We start from the raw sequence: 20471 nt of genomic DNA on the forward strand, positions 1-20471 counted from the left end.
CCTGCTGGAACAGGCAAAATGGCCCATTTAGCCCAGCATCCTGTTCTCCCAGTGGCCAGCCAGATGCCTGTGGGAAACCAGCAAACAGAACATGAGCACAAGAGCATTTTCCCCTCCTCTGGTTTCTATCAGCTGGTATGTAGAGACATTTCTGCCTCCAGTTGTGGAGGCAGAGTGTAGCCATCATGGCTAGTAGCTATCAATAGCCCTCTCCTCCGTGAATTTGTCTAATCCTCTTATAAAACCACAGGGACAAGGATGGCGCTGTGGGTTAAATCACAGAGCCTAGAACTTGCTGATCAGAAGGTCGGCGGTTCGAATCCCCGCGACGGGGTGAGCTCCCGTTGCTCGGTCCCTGCTCCTGCCAACCTAGCAGTTCGAAAGCAGGTCAAAGTGCAAGTAGATAAATAGGTACTGCTTTATAGCGGGAAGGTAACGGCGTTTCCGTGCGCTGCTCTGGTTTGCCAGAAGCAGCTTAGTCATGCTGGCCACATGACCCGGAAGCTGTATGCCGGCTCCCTCAGCCAGTAAAGCGAGATGAGCGCCGCAACCCCAGAGTCGGTCACGACTGGACCTAATGGTCAGGGGTCCCTTTACCTTTACCTTATAATACCATCCAAGTTGGTGGCCATCACTGCCTCCCGGGGCAACGAGTTCCCTAGTTTGACTATGTGCTTCATGAAAAAGTACTTTTTTCCAACATTCAGCTTTAGTGGATGACCATGAGTTCTAGTATTATGAGAGAGGGAGAAAAACTTTTCTCTGTCCACTTTGAGAGCCAGTGTGGTGTAGTGGTTAAGAGCAGTAGTCTCGTAATCTGGGGAACCGGGTTCATGTCTCCGCTCCTCCACATGCAGCTGCTGGGTGACCTTGGGCCAGTCACACTTCTTTGAAGTCTCTCAACCCCACTCACCTCACAGAGTGTTTGTTGTGGGGGAGGAAGGGAAAGGAGATTGTTAGTCGCTTTAAAACTCCTTAAGGGGAGTGAAAGGTGGGATATCAAATCCAAACTCTTCTACTCTTCTTCACTTTCTCCATGCCATGCATAATTTTGTAAACCTCTGTCATGCCTCCTGTCACCCACCTTCTCCCTAAACTAAAATGTCCCGAATGCTGCAACCTTTCTTCAAAAGGGAGTCACTCCACCCCTTGATCATTTTGCTTGCCCTTTTCTGAACTTTTTCCAACTCAGCAATACCCTTTTTGAGGTGAGGCAACCACATTACTCCATAAGTGGTCACACCGTAGATTGGTATAATGGTATATTTTTCTCATTGCTCCTCCGACTACTTGCGTTTTATCTTCTAAACACTGCAATAACAATTTTCCCATTTGCACTCACTTTATCCTATTCTTGGTTCAGGACCTTTGGCTTTGCCTAATCGGAGTTAAGGTCTCTACTCAAACACACTGAGTAAGTTTTTTCAGAGGTTTAAAGCGATACAGGAGAGCCGTTATTGTGGTTTGGTCCACTCTGAACAAGCTGTATTTTCTGCAGTGAGGTTGTCTCTCCTCCTCTTCCAGGTTTCTGTAGCTACGTAGAAACATTTGCTTTCTAAATGGTCCATAAGGGAGAAAGCTACTCCTTTTACCAGTCTACAGAAATGAGTGCTTGTACACAGCCAGAAGATGTGTTGGGAAGAAGTGATGGAAAGTAGATGAGACCTTGAAATGCAGAATTGCTAGATGAACAGTGCACCCTTTGCAGAATAATCAGCCACAGCAAATACCAGTGTCTGATCAATTTGCACAGATTGTTGATTTGCAGAGGTCACTGTTAGTCTTAGTACAAACAACTGTAGAAAGCAAGTCCTTTAATTCCACTGTAGTGTTTCTGTATTACCAAACATGTGTCTAGCCAAAGGATAAAAATAATACTAAATTTTGATAATATTGTTTCCTAAGCTGCTCTGGCTACTTGCCCTCCAAATAACTGGTACATCTGGGTGATTAATTTTTTTATGTGCTTTGTTCTTGCCTGTTGATACTGTAAAAATAACTTCCCCTCAGCTCTCTTTTTACATTTCCTTAACATGGTTCAGCAGTTCTTTGTCTGGACGTAATCTATAAATCTTCTTTGGCCTTCCTTTCTATGACACTTGCTTTTTCTGGAGATATAGGTTTGATCCCATATAATAACCTCCTTTTTTGTAAAGCCAAGGCTCAAATTTTATTTTAATAGGGTTAATAGATAAGATGTTTTTCATTTCTCACTTCCTTCCTTTTTCTTTAATATCTGTAGCACTTAACATTGGCAATCTTCCATGGATAGAAGATTGGACCGATTGTTCTTACAGAATATTCTGAACATAGGTTTTTGTAACCTATAAGTATAAATTCTTTCATCTAAAATTTAATTTGTGTGCTGTCCAGTTCAAACCACAAACACTTATTTAGATTTGTGTATGCCAGGTTAAATAATAGCATTCCAGTGCTCTCTAATATCTGAATCTATCTTTGAATTTGGTGATGTTTAAGGAATTCGGGTTCAGAAAAGCATAGGTTTTTGCACCTGTAGTCATTTGTTTAATATGTTACAGTGACAGTGCAATTCTGTGCTTCTCTACTTGTAAGTCCTGTTGAATTCATTGATGTTTACTCTCTAGTGAGTGCATATAATATTAGTCAAATTTTGGACATTCAGGCTGCAATGTCAGCATTCACGTAAGAGTACTGATAACCTCAAATTAACCTGATGAATGCCTGAAAAGAGATCTGTTTCTCCACTATTTGGACATACACAAGTAAATGATGACAATGATACTTAGGTGATTGTTAACATCACTTATGTTTGTTTGATTTTTGAAATATCAATACTTTTTGTCTGGGATTTTCAGATAATGCATGTGAGCTTGGTCATTCAGCAAAGAATGAATGATTAGCCTTTTTTTGGCTAAGTAATGCCGTCATATTTTCAAACAGGACTATGTATTTGTGTCTATTAATTGTGGGCATCAGAAACATGCAGACTGGATAATAGTCATATTTAAGTTCAGTAGCCCTTGCCTGCATTGAAGCAATATTTTATTTAGGCAACTTCCTTAAATTACTCTGTGCTTCCTTCAAGCTCCCTGCTATGCTCAGAGTGATAGTAACTAAACAACAATGTGTTTTAGGACCACATAAGCATGTGGATGATAGAGGGCTCGAAAAACCCATCTTGAGCCGGGGGGGGGGGGCACGCGCGCGCGCACACACACACACACATATATATATTCTTTTCAAAAAGCAAGGTATTATTTAAATAGAAGCTGGAATGAATTGCTTCTGCAGGATGCACCTACTCTCCTGCATGTTGGGTACATCTAGGAAACCATGCAAATAATTGTGTGTACTAAAGGACCCAACCTGTACACAGAGGTTCTTGACATCTATCAATCTATCACCAAGTTGCCCATGCCCCCTTTGGGGGAAGGTGATAGAGAAGGTGATGGTGCCACAATTGCTGGCACTATTGGATGAGACTGGTTTTCTGGACCTATTTCCATCCAGGCTCAGGCTCGGTTGCAGGTCTGATTCTGCTCTGGCGGAGCATCTTTATTAGGAGAGAAACAGGAGGAATGTGATCCTGTTTGTTCTCCTTGATCTCACAGAAGCCTTTGATACCATTCACCATTGTATCCTGCTAGATCAGCTCTGTGAATTGGGAGCACTGTATCACAGTGGTTCTGCTCTTATCTACGGGGCTGACTATAGAAAGTAACATTGGGTGATTGCCTTCCAGCCTCCTGGGATATGTTCAATGGGGTGCTGCAGAGTACTATATTGTACCCGGTGCTATTCAACATCGATACAAGGCTGTGGGGACTAGTCATTAGGAAATTTGGAGCATGGTGTCATCAAGTATGCGGATGACACACAGCTCTGTTTCTCTGTAACATTGAGTCAGGAGATGCTGTGCAAGTCCTGAACCAGTGCCTAGACTGAGTAATGGTCTAGATGAGTGCCAATAAACAGCAGCTGAATCCCATCAAGACAGTCTCTGTGAGTAGTTCTCGGGTTCTGAGTAGATTCTGGATCGGATTGCACTCACATCTGAAAGAACAGGAGCATACCTTGAAGATACTGCTTTATGCAGCATTGTCCCTAAAGGTTCAGGGGGCTTCAGTCTCTAGGAGTGGCTGTTTCAGCTGGTATGCCAGGGATAGGTTGGTAACAGTTTTCTACACATTGGTAACTTTTAGACTTGGTTATTGTAATGTGTTTTACGTGGGGGTGCCCTTGAATTTGATTGGGAAGCTGCAGCTAATGCAAAACTTTGCTGCATGGTTGCTCTTTGGGGCTGCTTATAAACAGTATGTGACACTCCCATTAAAAGCTCTGTGCTGGTTGCCAATTTGCTACTGGGCTCGATTCAAGTTTCTACAGCTGGTGTATAAAAGTCCTATACAGTTCTGAACCAGAGTAGCAGAGAAGCCCCCTACACCTCAGCCCCATTCACTTAAACCTGTGACTGAAGATGTGGTGATGGTGCCACATGCCCCTGCAATGAAGCCCGCTGTGAGTTCAGCCCAAGCTTTTAGCACTAGTTCTTTGGAATTCTCTTACCCAGATGTTAAGTAAGTGCCAATGTTGTTATATTTTCTCCCTAAGTCTTTGGCAGAACAAACCTTCAGTTATCAGCAGTTGTACGCCCTGGTTTTAAAAAAGATGGTTGTGTGCCAGAACTCTGTGCTTCATAAAAGCAAATAACCTCATTTCATGCTACAATACTGGCTTGGTTTCACCTTCTAAATCCTCAAAGGATTCGTCTGTAGAATTATAGTATCTTCATGTTAACTGAATCAAAGTAGTTGCACATTAGCTGAATCAAGTTGCATTTTGAAGCAGCAGCAGAAACAACAACAACCCCAAAACTTTGTATAACTAGCCATGACATAATTTTTTGTGCTGTAGAACAGTTCTACTTATATCTAACCATCTTTCCGCACCAAGTACATTAAGCTGTGTAATGGGCCACAAAAATAACTTTGCCCTTGCCAGGTAATTTATGGTGTATGTCAGATGGACAAAACACTAATAGAGGCAGGATACTTACTTTCCAAAGGAAAAGCAAAGTGATTTGGAGGTATGAGAGTTAACTCCGTTGGAAATGACTGAAAGTGGGAGTCCAAGAAATTTTGTACCAATTAGGTATCTCTGAGCAGAAATGGAGAATTATGGGCGTCATATTCTAAGCTAACCACATGTTGCTAGGATAAAGTATATCTCTGGGCCAGTATTCCTGTTGCTGCCATTGCTACTGCACAAGATAAGTTATTTATATCACACCTGATAAGGATTGCAAACTTCTGTTTTGCCAGCTGGTCAATTAAGGATCCTAGTGTTTCATGCAAAGAAGTTGCAGTACTGTATACCAGTGTGAAATCATTTTTCTGTTGGCATTTTGTGACAAAGGGGGGGACTTGAAAAACCAGGTAATAACAAAATTAGGGACTCTTAAAATCTACATAGAGGGAGAGACAGTGTGGGAATGGTGATAGTTTTTCATTGAGGAGACCAGAATTCAAAGCCTCACTCTGCCCTGAGGCTCTATGGGTAGCAATGTAGCCAGTACTCTGCTTCCTTCCTAACCTGCCTTCTTTTATTGTTAATATAAAATGGAATAATTCCATCTACATTTCCGTAAGTTCCTTGGAAGAAGGGTGAGATTAACAATTTCGCTCTTAGTAATGAATCTACAAAGCTGTCTCGTGCTGATTCAGGCTGTTTGTTGATCTCTCATAGTATGGTTTGCTCTGACTGGCCGAAGCAAATCCAAAGCTTGCGTCTTTATTAACCCTGAGGCCGTTCTAACTGGAGATGCTGATACCCTGGGGGCTTGTGCATTCTTGCATTTGATCTACCATGTGCCTCTACCGCATTTGCATCATGGGACGCAAAACAATAGAGCGTATAGGGCAGAACTCAGATAGGTTTTGTTAACCTACACGCAGGAAGATAAAACTCTGAACACATTGTGATAGCTTGCCCTAAATGATGGGGTAGAAATAAAATTTTAAAATGAATAATGTTAAGCATTACATTTGTAGTTCCCAATGTAGACAGCCCTGGGCAAGGATTCCAGTGGCCAGGCCATAGCTTGGCACAAATGTTAGTCTCTCTTCAATCCACATGTCCTTAATCTTACAAACTTCTTTATATTCCCTATCATGCTTTTCTACAAGCCATATGCTCTCTCTCTCCCCACCCCCACTGCCTCCGGTCTGAAAAATGTTGTGTTTGGCCTCAAGGAACTGGTTGCATGGTGAAGAACTCGCCCCATCACTGCCAATTACGGGCCTTTTTTTATTGCTGCTCCTTTTTAAACATCACCATGGGTTGCTCTCAAAATGTGGGTTACCACAATACAGGGCAAATTGAAAACCTCCACATCTGATCATCACCCACCCTTTGTACATATGTGTGCAATTTGCAAGCATTCTGCACATTAAGTATCTTCTAAAAGTCCCTACTTTCACTGTGGTACTTTACAAAGGCATAAGTCGGGTTACATGTCAACCTGACAACTACGTTTTTAAGAGGACCCAAAATGTTTTGCATAGCAAACAATTTGTGTGTGTGTGGTGGTCTGACAATGCAGCTGAAACAATATGACCTAAATATTATGATCAGGCTTAGTAGGGACTGAGTTTTTGTGGCTCTTGTTTTCAGAGAACTTCACTGAGCTGACACACATGGCATGTATGTGCAGAAGACTTGCAAATCAAAACCTTACTTTTTATGAGTACAGTTCTATATATGCTACCCTCGTGTTTTCTCTCCCCAGCATGCTAACTACTGAAAGACAAGTATTTCAGATTTATTAATAATCATTCTTAACATTTGCATAATGTTCTCAAGCTTTCAAATTCTTCACATGAATTCATTTAATTTTACAACAACTCCATATTGCAGGTGTGGGGAGGTGGGGTTAGGTAGACAGTGTGGCTTAAAATTTGTGACAGGATTTGAACCGGGGGCTACCTGATTCATCAGCTCATAGTCTTCAGTACTTCAGAGCAGCTTGAATTTCCTGCTGCTACTGACATACGCTATCTGAGGTCACTATCGTTCAAAAAGGAGAGTACTGCAAGGGTTGCATTTAATATTTTTTTTACACACTAAGTGGAGTTCTTACTCTGGTGGTTTAGAAGCTGCAGTATTACTACTATTTCTCACACCACCTGGTAAAGTGAGAAGCCTGGGGCTGCGCAAGAGAAGCCAGTGTTGCAGCTCCTCTCCACACCAGGGTTAACCCAAGTGGCTTGCCTGTTTCAAGGGGGAAAGCACAACTGATGCTCTTGGCAGGAAGTGTGGTCTGTGAACTTCAAGTGACTTGCTTGGCCATGTCATAATGGTCCCCTTACTTTGTCAAATAAAACCCTTGACTAGGGAGCGGGTGGTGCTGTGGTCTAAACCACAGAGCCTAGGGCTTGCCGATCAGAAGGTCGGTGGTTCGAATCCCCACGACAGGGTGAGCTCCCGTTGTTCAGTCCCAGCTCCTACCCCCCTAGCAGTTCAAAAGCACATCAAAGTGCAAGTAGATAAATAGGTACCGCTCTGGCAGGAAGGTAAACGGCGTTTCCGTGCGCTGATCTGGTTCACCAGAAGCGGCTTAGTCATGCTGGCCACATGACCCAGAAGCTGTCTGCAGACAAACGCTGGCTCCCTTGGCCTATAGAGCGAGATGAGTGCGCAACCCCAGAATCATCCGTGACTAGACCTAACAGTCAGGGGTACCTTTACCTTTACCTAGGGAGCGCCAGAAGAACTTGGCAGACATCCTTCCCTTTGAAAAGGGGTTGTGGTGTTCCACTAATCAACTTAGGTATGTTTTTGCCACTTAGATCTCTGTGTGAGAATTGTAAGAATCTTCTCCTCATCTTAGCTGCCTGATAAGTGTACTTCTCACCACATTTCAAACAATGACACTTTTTTCTTTAAGCTTCACAGAGCCTGATCTCTCTATTAGAAATTATCATGTTTGAAGGGACCCTTAGTTCAATATTTTTAAATTTTGAGCTCTTCTAACAGTAGTAGTTTGCTTTTCCGTCCAGTATTTATTCATTTATTAAAATGTTTATATCCCACCTCCACTCCTAATGGGCAGCTAACGACAGTTATTTGAAACATGATCCTATAAAACTTAAAAAGAACACCACAGAACATCAGTGTTATGTCCATGAAGGAATAAGAATCATTCCACATTATGTCAAGGATCAAATGTCTACTTGTCAGTGTTGTTAGCTTTTGTGCTAAGCATGTATTCTGCTTGTGCCCGGAGTGGCTTGCAAAGGAAAACGCATAGCAATAAATAGTGGTTTTTCAGAAAGTACACTTAAAATAGTGAGGCAGCAGCATCAGAATAGAAACAGCACATGGAAATCATATAAACACCTCTCTCGACAAATTGCTCTTTAACACACCAGCTGAATTTAGTGGGAGGGCATTCTGGTATATGGGTGCTATTACTGAGGAAGCCCAATCCCATATATTGGTCCGCTGAATCTCTAGTGGTGATGGGTCATAGAGTAGGACACCTGCAGTTGATAGCAAAGTCAGGGCAGGTTGATTAGTGATAATGTAGTTCCTGACATAGCCCAGTCCTTGGACATTTAGAGCTTCGAAGGTCAGCACTAGCACTTTATCAACTGAGCCAACTAAATAGGCAGCCATGAATCTTCTATAAGATATATGTTGTGTGGTCTGGGCTCCAGTCAGTATTCTGGGAGCTACACTTCCAGCTGCCTGCAGTTGCCACATTGTCTCTAAAGGCAGCCCAATGTAGAGAGCACTGCAGGAATCCTACTTGGATGTCAGTAGGGCATCAGTGACCAGTTCCGTACGCAGTTTCACATGAAAAGGTAAACCAGCTGAAGCTGCTTTCAACCAGAAAAAGAGAGGCAGAAACCCCAGAGTATTCTAGGAAAGCACTAGGTCCAAGGAGTACTCTTAAGTTGTTTACCTGATCCTCAAGAAAATATAACTCTATCTAGAATAGGCTGTGCAACCAATCCTTAATTAGCGGAACTCCCACCTTGCAACACAACCATCTTGTCTGGATTACATTTCAGCTTGCTCACCTTTGTCCATTCCTGTATTGATGCCAGATACTGATTAAGTACCTCTACTGCCTCCTTGGAATCAAGATGGAAAGAGGTAGATTTGAGTGTCGTGAGCATATTGGTGACACTTCAGCAGAAAAGCTATGCATGGATTCCCCCAGCTGTTTCTTGTAGATTTAAACAAGCATGAAAGGTGAGAGAAGGATAAACTGAATAGAAATCCACATTTCAAACAAATGTACCTACAGAGGTGCTGTAGATCTCAAACATGTTCTCTCTGTATGGCTTTATCCCTTTAAGGCTACATGAATGCATGTGCTTGAGTAACTGGTGTGTGACTGACAGACTGGTTGCACTTAGCTCAGTCTCTGAAAATAGTGGTCCTAATATTTTAAAATTGTTCTCTGGAGATTTTATTTTCATATTGGTTTGGCTGTGCATTTCTTGGATCTTATCTTTGATCTCATGGAGTGGTAGTTCAAAAACATAAAGAATTTTGATACCGCTTTGGTTTAATAGAACAGCTGATAATATTTTATTTTCTAATAACTCTTCAGATTTATACTGCACATAACCCTGGAAAAATTTTATACACTAAGAAGGCGCTAGAGATATTTTATTGGTTTCATTATCTCCAAAAATGGCAGAGTTTCATCCTTAAGTAAGAACAACTGTTTTCAATAGGAAAACTCTAAACCACACTTGTTGATTTCCCAGGCTCCAGTTACCCAGACATTCCAAACGCTAACTTTTTAGATGGTGATATCAAACATTTCAATGCTTTACTGCCACAGAGCTGGGAATTAATTTTACTGTTTGCAAGAGGAAAATGTGTAGCCTGTAGTCTGCTGTGTGTAGCACATGTCTCCTTGCTGCATCCTCTTGGTTGGTTTGGGAGTTAAGAAGAAGAAAATGCTTCTAGGAAAGTGCCTTTTATTCTTTAATAACTTCCTTTTCATAAATTTTAGTAATAAAATGCAGGTATTAAGTACATAATGTTCTTTCAAGAAGCAAAATAATTGGTTGTTTTAAGAAGCCTTGCAAAAAGCCCAGACACATATTGAACCTTGTGTATGAACCCAGCCTATATTTTATTCGTGAGAGAAGTAGAGAGAGAGAAGTTTTGCAGTCAGGGCAATCCCACCAAGATAAATATGACTTCTTCTGGCTTCAGTGTTGGCTTCTGCATGTCATGAGGGCAGCCAGAGGGGTAGAGCAAAAGACCCAATACGGGCCTTGATTTCTGAGGGTGTGGAGAAGTGTTGCCTGACCAAAACACCAATTTCCATTTAAATTGCTAAACCTAGGGACTAACTTCAACATTCCACTGATTATAGCTCCAAACTCACAAAATATAACTGGGGGGGTGGGGAGCCTAAACCGAAGTTTGGGGCAATCAAATACCGTATTTTTTGCTCTATAAGACTCACTTTTTCCCTCCTAAAAAGTAAGGGGAGCGAATGCAGGCTGCGCAGCTATCACAGAAGCCAGAAAGCAAGAGGGATTGCTGCTTTCACTGCGCAGCAATCCCTCTTGCTGTTCTGGCTTCTGAGATTCAGAATATTTTTTTCCTTGTTTTCCTTCTCCAAAAACTAGGTGCATCTTGTGGTCTGGCGCGTCTTATAGAGTGAAAAATATGGTATTTTCCGTAGTTCTGCCTATGTGATGTGATGCTAATTATTACTGAACTATTTTTATGCCTCCTTTAAGGGTAAAAGTCCTCTTGAGGCAGCTCACAAGATAAAAACATGCAACAAAGCGCAATAAAGAAAGCTAGTAATAAATCAAAAAGCCTCCAAAACGTCAAGATAATTGACAGAAAAGGGACAGAGAATCCCAGTCCTGTCCCCAACCTCATTACCAGCTCCACTACAACAATGTCCCAACCCCAAGTACAGCACTTGGCTTTCTCCATAGGAATGAATGGCTACCATTCTCCTAGATGGGTAAAAGTGCGGGACTATACCTGGAATAAGAGCTGAATTTATCCCTGGTTATCTCAGATGTGAGAAGCAGGTCCTCCTGTACTTGCCTCTCAGCTGTATCTCATGGAACTTAATGGGAGCATTGAGGACCAAGCTGACCTTGTTGGCATAGCCCTGCATTTTTCATCCTGAGAGGCCAGTATCAGCTTGGGCTAAGTCACACAGGGTCAAATGCAGTGCTTTGCTTTTCTCCATAATTAGCAGCCAGTCGCTTATGCGGCGGAAGGGCTGTAGCTCAGCGGTAGAGCTGTTCTGGATGCAGAAGGTCCCACGTACAATTCCCAACATCTTCAGGAAGCGCTAGGACCCACTCTTTTCGAAAGACCTGGAGTGCCACTGCCCGGTTAGTATAGATTACCTTTGCTAGCCCTATCACTCCAAATGTTTGGGGCTGTAGCTCCCATCTGATACAGTCCAAAACATCTGGAGAGACACCGTGTTGGCAAAGGCTGATGTAGACAATACTGATCTAGATGAACCAGTGATCTGATTTCCTATAAGGCACCTTTCAACATGGATGAAATTAAACAAATACAACTGGGCTGGGATAACAAATGAATGGTGTTACTGGGCTGGGAGTTAAAGCTGCTCCCTGAACATGACCTGGCTATTGAGACTTGTGTGCTGCTCCTCCTATCTGTGCAGCCCTCCTTTATCTGAATAGGCCCTCTCTGGATTCTGTTTCTTGCTTGTATTACAATGTGACAAATCCTGGGAACTGGAAGAGTATGTGTGAGAGAGAGATCAGTTACAACAGAGTCAAATGTCTGAGTGATTTCCCCCAAGAAGCTTCTGTTTGTGCAGCAGGAAGATAGAAGCGGATATACACTGGAAAACAAAACAAAACTCTAGAACTTAAAAGGCAGTACTAAGATGATTCACGGACTCTAGGACTCAGCAGCCCCATAACTCCCTAACGGTTGTGGCAAACTGGGTTATTGTTAACTGCTAAGTTTCTAAAAGCTGTTGTGAGAACCTCAAAGCATTCACTCAGCAATGAGCTCAGCCTTTTCGTTCCTCTAGTTGAAGATGGCAGTTTGCGTAAAACCACACAAGCTGTGTGACTGTTCCCATAACATTTTATATTACATCTTGGCACAAGAGCATTTGTCTTCAAGTCTCATGAAAAGGTGGTTTGAATTTTTCCCGAAAAGTAAATCCACAAACATTGGTGTGTTTACACACAACCTCCCTGCCAAAGCCGGCAACCTCCTTTGCGTCACTAATGAAATCATCCTGGGTTGTTGTAGAGACTACCCACCCTCTCTGCCTTTGCAACTTTATTTTTGTTCTCTAACTGCTGCTTTGCTCTTTGACATCTGCCACTGACTTGTTTGGATGTAGCTTTCTTAAAGGAAAATTCCTGTTTCTTTTTCCTCCCCACCCCTTTTCCCTCCCTTTACCCTTGTCTTGCAGTTACACCTGCCGCCACTTGCGGAGATATGTATATGTCTTGGACAAACTATATTTTCCCCACTCCCACTGCTCTACGCTGCAGCATTGCTTCTCGAGCCTCAGTGACAATGGAGAGGAGCTGCTGTCTTTAACTTGTTCTCACATTCTCAGATCTTATGCTTCCAGGTTATTAACCTCTGCTGTCCATTTACTGCATGCTGCATGCACCGTGTGACTGGTATATGCATGTTGAAGGAAATAAATTGGGGGGGGGGTGGTTCACCAGTAACTTTTTACTAACAACCCCCCTTTTATGTCTCCATAATACATGGGGTACAAATTGCAGATCCAACATGGGTTCACAATAGAAAAGTATAAGCTGTATTTTCCATAAGCTGAGCATGGCTTTACTTTGCAAATATTCCATACACAGGATATGTAAATGTTTTAGTAACCTGTGGAGCCCCTAGCATAGCAGAATATTCTGTCCCCAAGTTCATTCTCGGGTCATGGAGGGAGTGGGCCTGTTAGGCCTCACCATCACCGTGTGTGAACTGGTACAATGCAGCAGAAAAGCAGTGGTTTACAAATTGTGTTCCGGGGTACCCAGAAAACCTCTGAAAACCTCCAGGGAGTTCCTGAATGGGAAGATGAATCATTGCAGAGAAGTTTGCCTGAACAGGGTTTGCCTATCATGATGTAGAACGAATGCAGACATTTTGACAGATATGGAGCTACTCTTAAAACAGCAGCCCCAGATATATTCTTCTCCTCCCACAATATCTAGGAATACGTTTCCTTGCTCCCATGTTTTGGCTGCCACCTGTAGAGGAAGGGGAAGTCTCTATTTGACACCACATGATGTGGTTGAATCACATTAGACAGCTGCCACTTTCACAAGTGGAACGGAAGTTGTCCCACCCCGAGAATTCACCCTCTTATTGGTGCCCGTCACATCCTGCCCTGTTATGTGAGCAACTGCTGAAACATTGCTGCTCCTTATCATGAATGGCTAACATGTGAAAAGGGTGGGACTAGGGATACAGCCCTGCTTTCTACACACGACATGCAACATGTGAAGTGGACTAGTGTGAGAAGAGGGGGAAATAAGATACAAGGCTGCCATTGTTTTACAGTTGCCCCTGCATCATGTTTTCCTTCATTGAACTAGTGGAAAAATACCAGCAGTCACAGCTGGATTTAAGTGGTTAGGCAGATTTAGAACTTGGTTTAGGCTACCAGGTCAAGTTTAACTGCCTCTCTTTTTTCTGGAGCTCCTAGGGTGCATGTTTCAGGAAAGGTGAAGTCAGGGGTGCGGAGATTGATTGAGCAAAACTTGTTATATATTTTTTCATCCTACCTCTGGAACCTTTCTATCTCGTAGTCAAGTCAGGCGTGAGGTAGCGGTGGCATTAGTTGGGATAAAACCCTAACAGCATTTCTGAGTTGCCTCTCCAATTCGTTGAAATGCTGAAGGCAATATACATAGGAGCCTACCCCCAAAGAACAGTTTAAATAGTACATTTAATTTCATGCTACACGAGCTTTACACATTCTTTAATGTTTTGTGACTGGTGCCAAATTTTTTGGGGAAACATGGGAAAAATTGCATGACAAAATTTGATCAGAACATGGAGAACATCCAGAATGGAAATAACAGTGTCCTGGCTATGCAAGCATATAATGGTGCAGAGACCATACAGTAAACATAAGTAAAACCAGCTTGATTGTCAAGGGAGGAAAATGTGGCATGCAATGTTAAATACTTTTCCACTCTTAGAACAGAAGGAACTGTTGAGTAGTCTTCTAACCAAAGATGAGAACCTAGTTTGCGGGAGTGATTTTATTTACTTATTTTCAGAATTTGTATGCCACCCCACAAAAGAGTTCTCTGGGTGGCTTACAGTACAGGGAATACCAAGTTATTCAGACTAAAAATAAGAGTAGGAAACTTTATTCAAAGAAGCATGCTTAGGAATGAAGGAGCTTGAGGCTTGGATCGCAGGCTTTGCTGCGTCATGAGGCAGAATGAAGACCACCTCTTGCATTTAACTACCTGGGCAAGAGAGTAGATTGCTTGGAAGGTGAGCTGCTGAGAGGGCAGATCCTGACACAGCTGTGTGCTGTCATAACTGCCAGTCAAAATTCTGGTTTCCAGCAAAAGGAAAAGAACAGAGGAAGAAATGATGGTGGGATGGCTAGGAATAAATCTTTCAACCCATATTTTGATAGGCAGTGCCCAGTATGGGGATGAAGAAATGATAAGTGGAGCAGCTTTTTCTTCCTGGGCCTCCTTAGGAACACTGGCCGTTCCCTGAAGAGAGTGTCTTATAAGACATCCCAAATGTAAACTCTCTTGCTCAGCGCATATAGTTATAGCATTAAGATACATGGAAAACGGTTGGATATAAACTTATTTCCGGTATCAAGCATCAGAACTTACCCGAAAGTACTAAAATATCCAAAAAATTCTATATAAATTGAAGATATAGAACCTTGGGACAGAAATACAAACTAACTGGGCAGTGGAATTTCCCAAAGCCACATGTACTTGAATCGGGCAGATGTACTTGCGAGAGTGAATGAGAAAGAGGACAAAGATGATAAAAGTTTATATAATAATAATAATTTATTATTTGTACCCCACCCATCTGGCTGGGTTTCCCCAGCCACTCTGGGCGGCTTCCACAGAAACCAAAAATACACTAAAATATCACACATTAAAAACATCCCTGAACAGGGCTGCCTTAAGATGTCTTCTGAATGTCGGGTAGTTGTTTATCGCTTTGACATCTGATGGCAGGGCGTTCCACAGGGCGGGCGCCACTACCGAGAAGGCCCTCTGCCTGGTTCCCTGTAGCTTTGCTTCTCGCAATGAGGGAACCGCCAGAAGGCCCTCGGCGCTGGACCTCAGCCTCCGGGCAGAACGATGGGTCTGGAGACGCTCCTTCAGGTATATTTCAAATGTCTCCCAGCCAGACTTCCCTACTGTTTAAGAGCCCAGCATGTTGGGGAGGAGTATCGAAAATGCTTCCCCCAAAAAAGCTACTTTCACGTTATAATTGACTAATGGGAAAGAGTTAAAATTTATACCTCTTACCTGCCAATTCTCATCTTTCCTCCCTCCATTAGCTTGTAAGTTAAACATGGAACATGACAAACCATGCTTACTTCCTGCTGCCTGGTTGCTGCCTTAGTTTATAAAAAGTGAACAACACTAGGAAACATTTGATAGGAGAGCCAAATGCCTCTGCTGATTGCTCACATTCAGAACTTCAGGAACCAGATAAGGTTTCACACCTTCCCTTTCAGTGATGTTATCTTGTGTCATACGAATAAAAGCATTGCTATGTGTCTTTTGCTTGTGCACTTTTCCGCATTCATTGGATGATCTGTTTTGATCATCGAAGGTAATTAGCCTCTTCGCTTGTTTGATCACAGTAGATGGAGCTACTTGTTGGCTTTTCGCAGTATAGTAGCGCAGAGAGCTTGCTGGGGAGAGCTTGCATTAAAAAGAAGGGACTCAAAAATAACTTAAACAAGGTTTTAATAAGAAAAACAAAAACTCCTTAAACACTAAATACATCAACAACCAAACCAGACCCAACCACCAACCCATCCCCCAGGGTAAAATGGCAGAGCTAGGTGCTGCCCCTTATATACTGCAGCCAATTCCCAACACAGCTTAATCAATGCAACTCAGCAGCACCTGCTATGCTTCACAGCTGTAAAGCTGGATCTCGTCAGCTTGCTCTGGCCCTTGCTCCGGCCCCTTAAAGGTATACACATTGGGTGAAACAATGATGAACCTTTAGATTTAAAGAAACAGTTCAACACTACTGACATTGTGACGCATGTACTTGTAGGAGGCAGCTCACAGGAAGTTTGCTATAAAATCAGTTTCCTGGGTGCTCTGTATTTTGATACAATTATGTGAAGGTAGAAGGGGAGGGTACAGCAATTCCCCAACCTTTCAGCTGCCCCGTTCCCCAATCCTCCAGAGTGTGCAACGGACTTTAACAGGAGGGGGAGTATTGGCAAAAGCCCATCCCTACCTCTGCTTACACCAGTAGCAGGATCCCCTGAGCAGAGTATCACTCTGTGATGTTCCTACTGGCAGTAGCAAAGTCTGGATCCAAGCCAACATTGGCCACAGTTCAATGCATAGTTACGTACAAAGGTCCTGTACCAATCTGTTGTTCTTAAACATAACTGTGTGCCTGACTGCTTATATTGTTTCAATATTTGCAATAAATATTTCAAGGATTATATTGCTCAACCATGAGCCCCTTTATTATATGTACATAGCATATAGCTATGAGTTACAATATTCTGCTTCCTATCTTTAGCTTGCAGTCTTCATTCTGTACTGCAATATTTGCCTGAGGCTGGATACTAAAATTTGCTTTCGCAGTGCCTTGTAGGTACTACCAGAAAGAAAGCAGTGGCATCAAATTACTTTCACAATGTGACTTCCCTTAATACACAACAGATTCAGTCTCTCAAAAAAAATTCTTTGAGTAATTCAAACATGATCATGCCAAAGGCAAGGTATGAGGCAAGGTTGCATTTTTTAAAACGATGTTACTAATCTTGTGCTTTGGGGCCACAGCATTTTCCCTAAAAGGGGCTTGTTTTAAAATATGTGCTGAGCATCATTTGTCTGGCCATCTATTCACTTCAGGCATTTTTATAAATCCACTTAGAGGTTTGTTTGTTTTTTTAATTGTATTAGGTGGTATAGAAATGTTATAAACTTATTGCAAATCTTGGGCATTTTGAGCAGGCTAGAAATGATGATTCTGTGCAAAAAAATCCCTTTTGCATACAAAATTAATTTATACCTCACCCCATCTCAAAGACTCGTGGTAAGTAACAAAAAGAAGAAACATCCAAAGCAAAGCTAGAACCAGTTAAATCACAGATTTAGCCTTGTTTATTTTAATATACTTTATTATTTGTTGATCAGCTTGCATTGATTACTGAAATTGATTCTACCGCTTTTGATGTTTATTATTAACCAGCAAATTTTTCCTTCATTATGGCAGGTTGTGCTGGCTGGCACTAGTAGGGGTTGCAATCCAAAACACCTGGAGGGCACCAAATTGAGGGGAAAACTGATACTGCATACACATATAACACTAATCTGTAGTTTGTTCTGCAAACCATGAGCCAACGGAAGAGCCAACAAGGCTGGGATGGCCAAACAAACTATGGTTAAGCAAGATTGCTTGGTTTGAACATAATAATAAACAAGTATTAAAACAAACAGTGTAAGCCAACACAAACATGGCTTCACATGGTGTTCTGTTGGCGGAAACAACCCACAGTTCTTCCACTGCATGGATTTGCACGTTCAAACAAAGCATGGTTGGTTAGACTTAACAAAACATAGATTAGTATTAAGTGTGAACCAAGCCATAGACTGAAGGTTCTTAAGCACCAGCAGCTGAAGCACAGAGTTTGTGTGTGAGGGATTTCAAGTGAGCCATAAAGTATCTTCTGGCAGTGCTTCCTATTTTTAAACCAATAGCTCTTTTGTTCCAAGTTAACATGAATATTTTCCGAAAAACAATGCTTTTCTGAAAATTGAAACTAATTCAAGTTTGCATGTTAAAGAGTGTAACAAAGACTGGTGTCAGTTCAGAAACTCTTATTTTCAATACATTGCCCAGGATTATATTTGTGGGTTGGCAGTCTCCATTAACATATTCATTTCATATATATATTTAAAAAGCTATTCAATCCAGAAGTTTTGCAGAGAGGCAAATCTCATTTTTTAAAACAAAATCTAAACTCCACTTAGTTATGAGCAGGCTAGTTGTCATGTAAACTCTTTGCTGTGAGAAGTGAAGCTCAGGCATGTAGGAACCTTTGTGGATTGTGTTCACTAATGTCCTTAAACTAAACATTTTAATATGAAATGAAATTCTGATCTCTTTATTAAGGGGAAAAATGGTATACAGCAAAACGTTTGGATTGCCAACATGACAGCAGAATTCAATCATTTGTGAAGGTTCACATGATTCTCAAAATAAAAGCTAGACTTTCTAACTCAATAGACTCAACAAAGAATAATGTGGTTTTTAAAAGCACTAATAAACCAAAGTATTCATATTACAAGAAGTATCCATTTGAAATGCAGTTGTGTTGGGACAGCTGCCACAAGGAAAAGCTTGCACATTTTGAGCACCTTTGCACCTTCTAATCCACTGTCCATGCTTTATTAAGGCAACCTGGGCTAGGTTGGGCACAAGGCATTTGGAGTCTTCAGAACTAGAGCCCTGTACATTATGGCTAGGATAGGGGTTGGGTATGGTGTGGATTTGTGGGTAGACTTTGTGGGAGAGGACAGCATCAGCCGTAACAGTGCTGTGACTGAGAGGTGGAGCTAAGCCGGGTAGAACCTGATCACCACTGATGACATAATCAGGTGTTTAATTGGTTCAGAATCCCTCCCCATGCCCCTGTGAACCTCCTTTTTCAAACCATGTACCTCTGTACATGGCAGGGGTGACTGTTGTAGCGACAGGAAGGGGGTATTTCCCTCGCCCCCTTCCCCTTGTTGTCTGGATTGCAGCTGTTGCAGCATTCCAGGCACCAGGGATGGGTGAAAGGAGAGCAAGAGATAACTTGAGAGACCTGTAATTCACCTCTACCTGCTGTCAGTATCTGAGGGAGAGAAGAGTGTATATTTTTGGCTTGGATTAAAATCTAAGCAGAATACTATGTCAGGAATCATAATAATCACCTTGTATTTAAGGTTAGCATCACATTTTATTGAGCGTTATAGTCCATGCCAAGAAATTATGAACTCTGGTGTCAATCACTAACTACATTTTCTTCAGATTATTATTTTGCGCATACAGCCTCCTTGTTTCCACCATAGATTTTGCACAAAATATGGCAGGAGCAGTCCATATTCTGCCCAGCTTCAGTATTGTAAGACACTGCAGAATTTTAAATTTGATAAGGCTCCTTACATTACAGGTGACTTAACGTTCATCCTAGAGTGCAGTGTTTCGGAATGTATTCTCTCACAGTGATTTAAGAAGTATGCATAATCATAACAGTACTAGTGAGAGTACTAGCTTCTGAATTTTTGCATTTCTTGTATTGTACTTTATTGTACTTTAACATGTTAAAAACAAAGAGAAGAATCCTGCTAGAACCACAGAGAAAGATGAGTGCGAGAGGAAAAGAACAGCTAGTTAATAGAGTGACTAATCCAGTAGACTTTGAAATAAGACCTTTCTTGTGGGATTTAGGGCAGCGGATTCATTCTAATTGGGTGAGAAACACTGTTGAATGTTTTTTGGTTTATCAACTGTATCACATAGTAGCTAGCAAGAATCTTCACCCTAGTGCAGCAGGGCAGATCTGTACTGCATGACTTAAGTCCTTCAAATGGAGTTTGGTTTTGCATGCCCTGCTTTAGAAAGGGATAAAATGACAGCCTGTCTGCTCTAGAAAGATAGTCTTATTTCTAAAGAATAAATACTAATACTACAGTATAAATGTGTGCTCTTTGACCTTACTAGTGTATCTTAATGAGCAAACTTTCTAATAGAGCCTTCTTTGGCCATGACAAAAGACTAGTATGCAGCCCCTGCTTGCTTATTCCCTGAATTACTTTTTAGTTTGTAGGGTCTCATCAGCCACTGAGGTTAGCCGCTTGTTCATGGGGACTAAATTTGCCTGATGAACTTGACTTCAATTGCTATTTGACATACATACATACATACCCCTGTTGCACCCCATCGCAGAATCCCCCTTCACTCAGTGAATTCTCCTTAAAGGGTACAAGTAAATGTAAAAAAAGAGGTGACTTCTTAAATACACCAGGGGTCTAGTAAAAGATTAGGACAAACAGCTTCAGCCTCAGCAAGATCTTCAGCATCCTTTTGACTATTTCTGGCATCTACCAGTCCCAGCAGAGGAAATAGCTCCTTCCCCCTCCTTGACTTTTCAAATCTCCTCCATAGCTCCTTTATCTGTTTCTTCCCTTAAACATTGAACCCGGCACAACCTCTCCCTCTTTCCT

The 20471-nt window shown here is 41.9% G+C and overlaps 1 protein-coding gene across 9 annotated transcripts in view; it reads left to right on the top strand.

Annotated features, from left to right (window-relative positions):
* The window catches only part of DYM (dymeclin), a 165312-nt gene that overhangs the window by 76716 nt on the left and 68125 nt on the right, over nucleotides 1-20471 (top strand). For 4 of the 9 annotated variants that reach the window (XM_083402817.1, XM_083402818.1, XM_083402819.1 and 1 more), the window contains exon 15: nucleotides 12449-12613. The exons of the other annotated variants lie outside the window; for them this stretch is intronic. In XM_083402817.1, coding sequence (XP_083258943.1) covers nucleotides 12449-12613 — 165 coding nt within the window. The remainder of the gene's footprint in view (nucleotides 1-12448; nucleotides 12614-20471) is intronic. 9 annotated transcript variants of the gene reach the window in all.

This window comes from Podarcis tiliguerta (assembly GCF_965153285.1).
Source record: "Podarcis tiliguerta genome assembly, chromosome: 11".
NCBI lineage: Eukaryota > Metazoa > Chordata > Lepidosauria > Squamata > Lacertidae > Podarcis > Podarcis tiliguerta.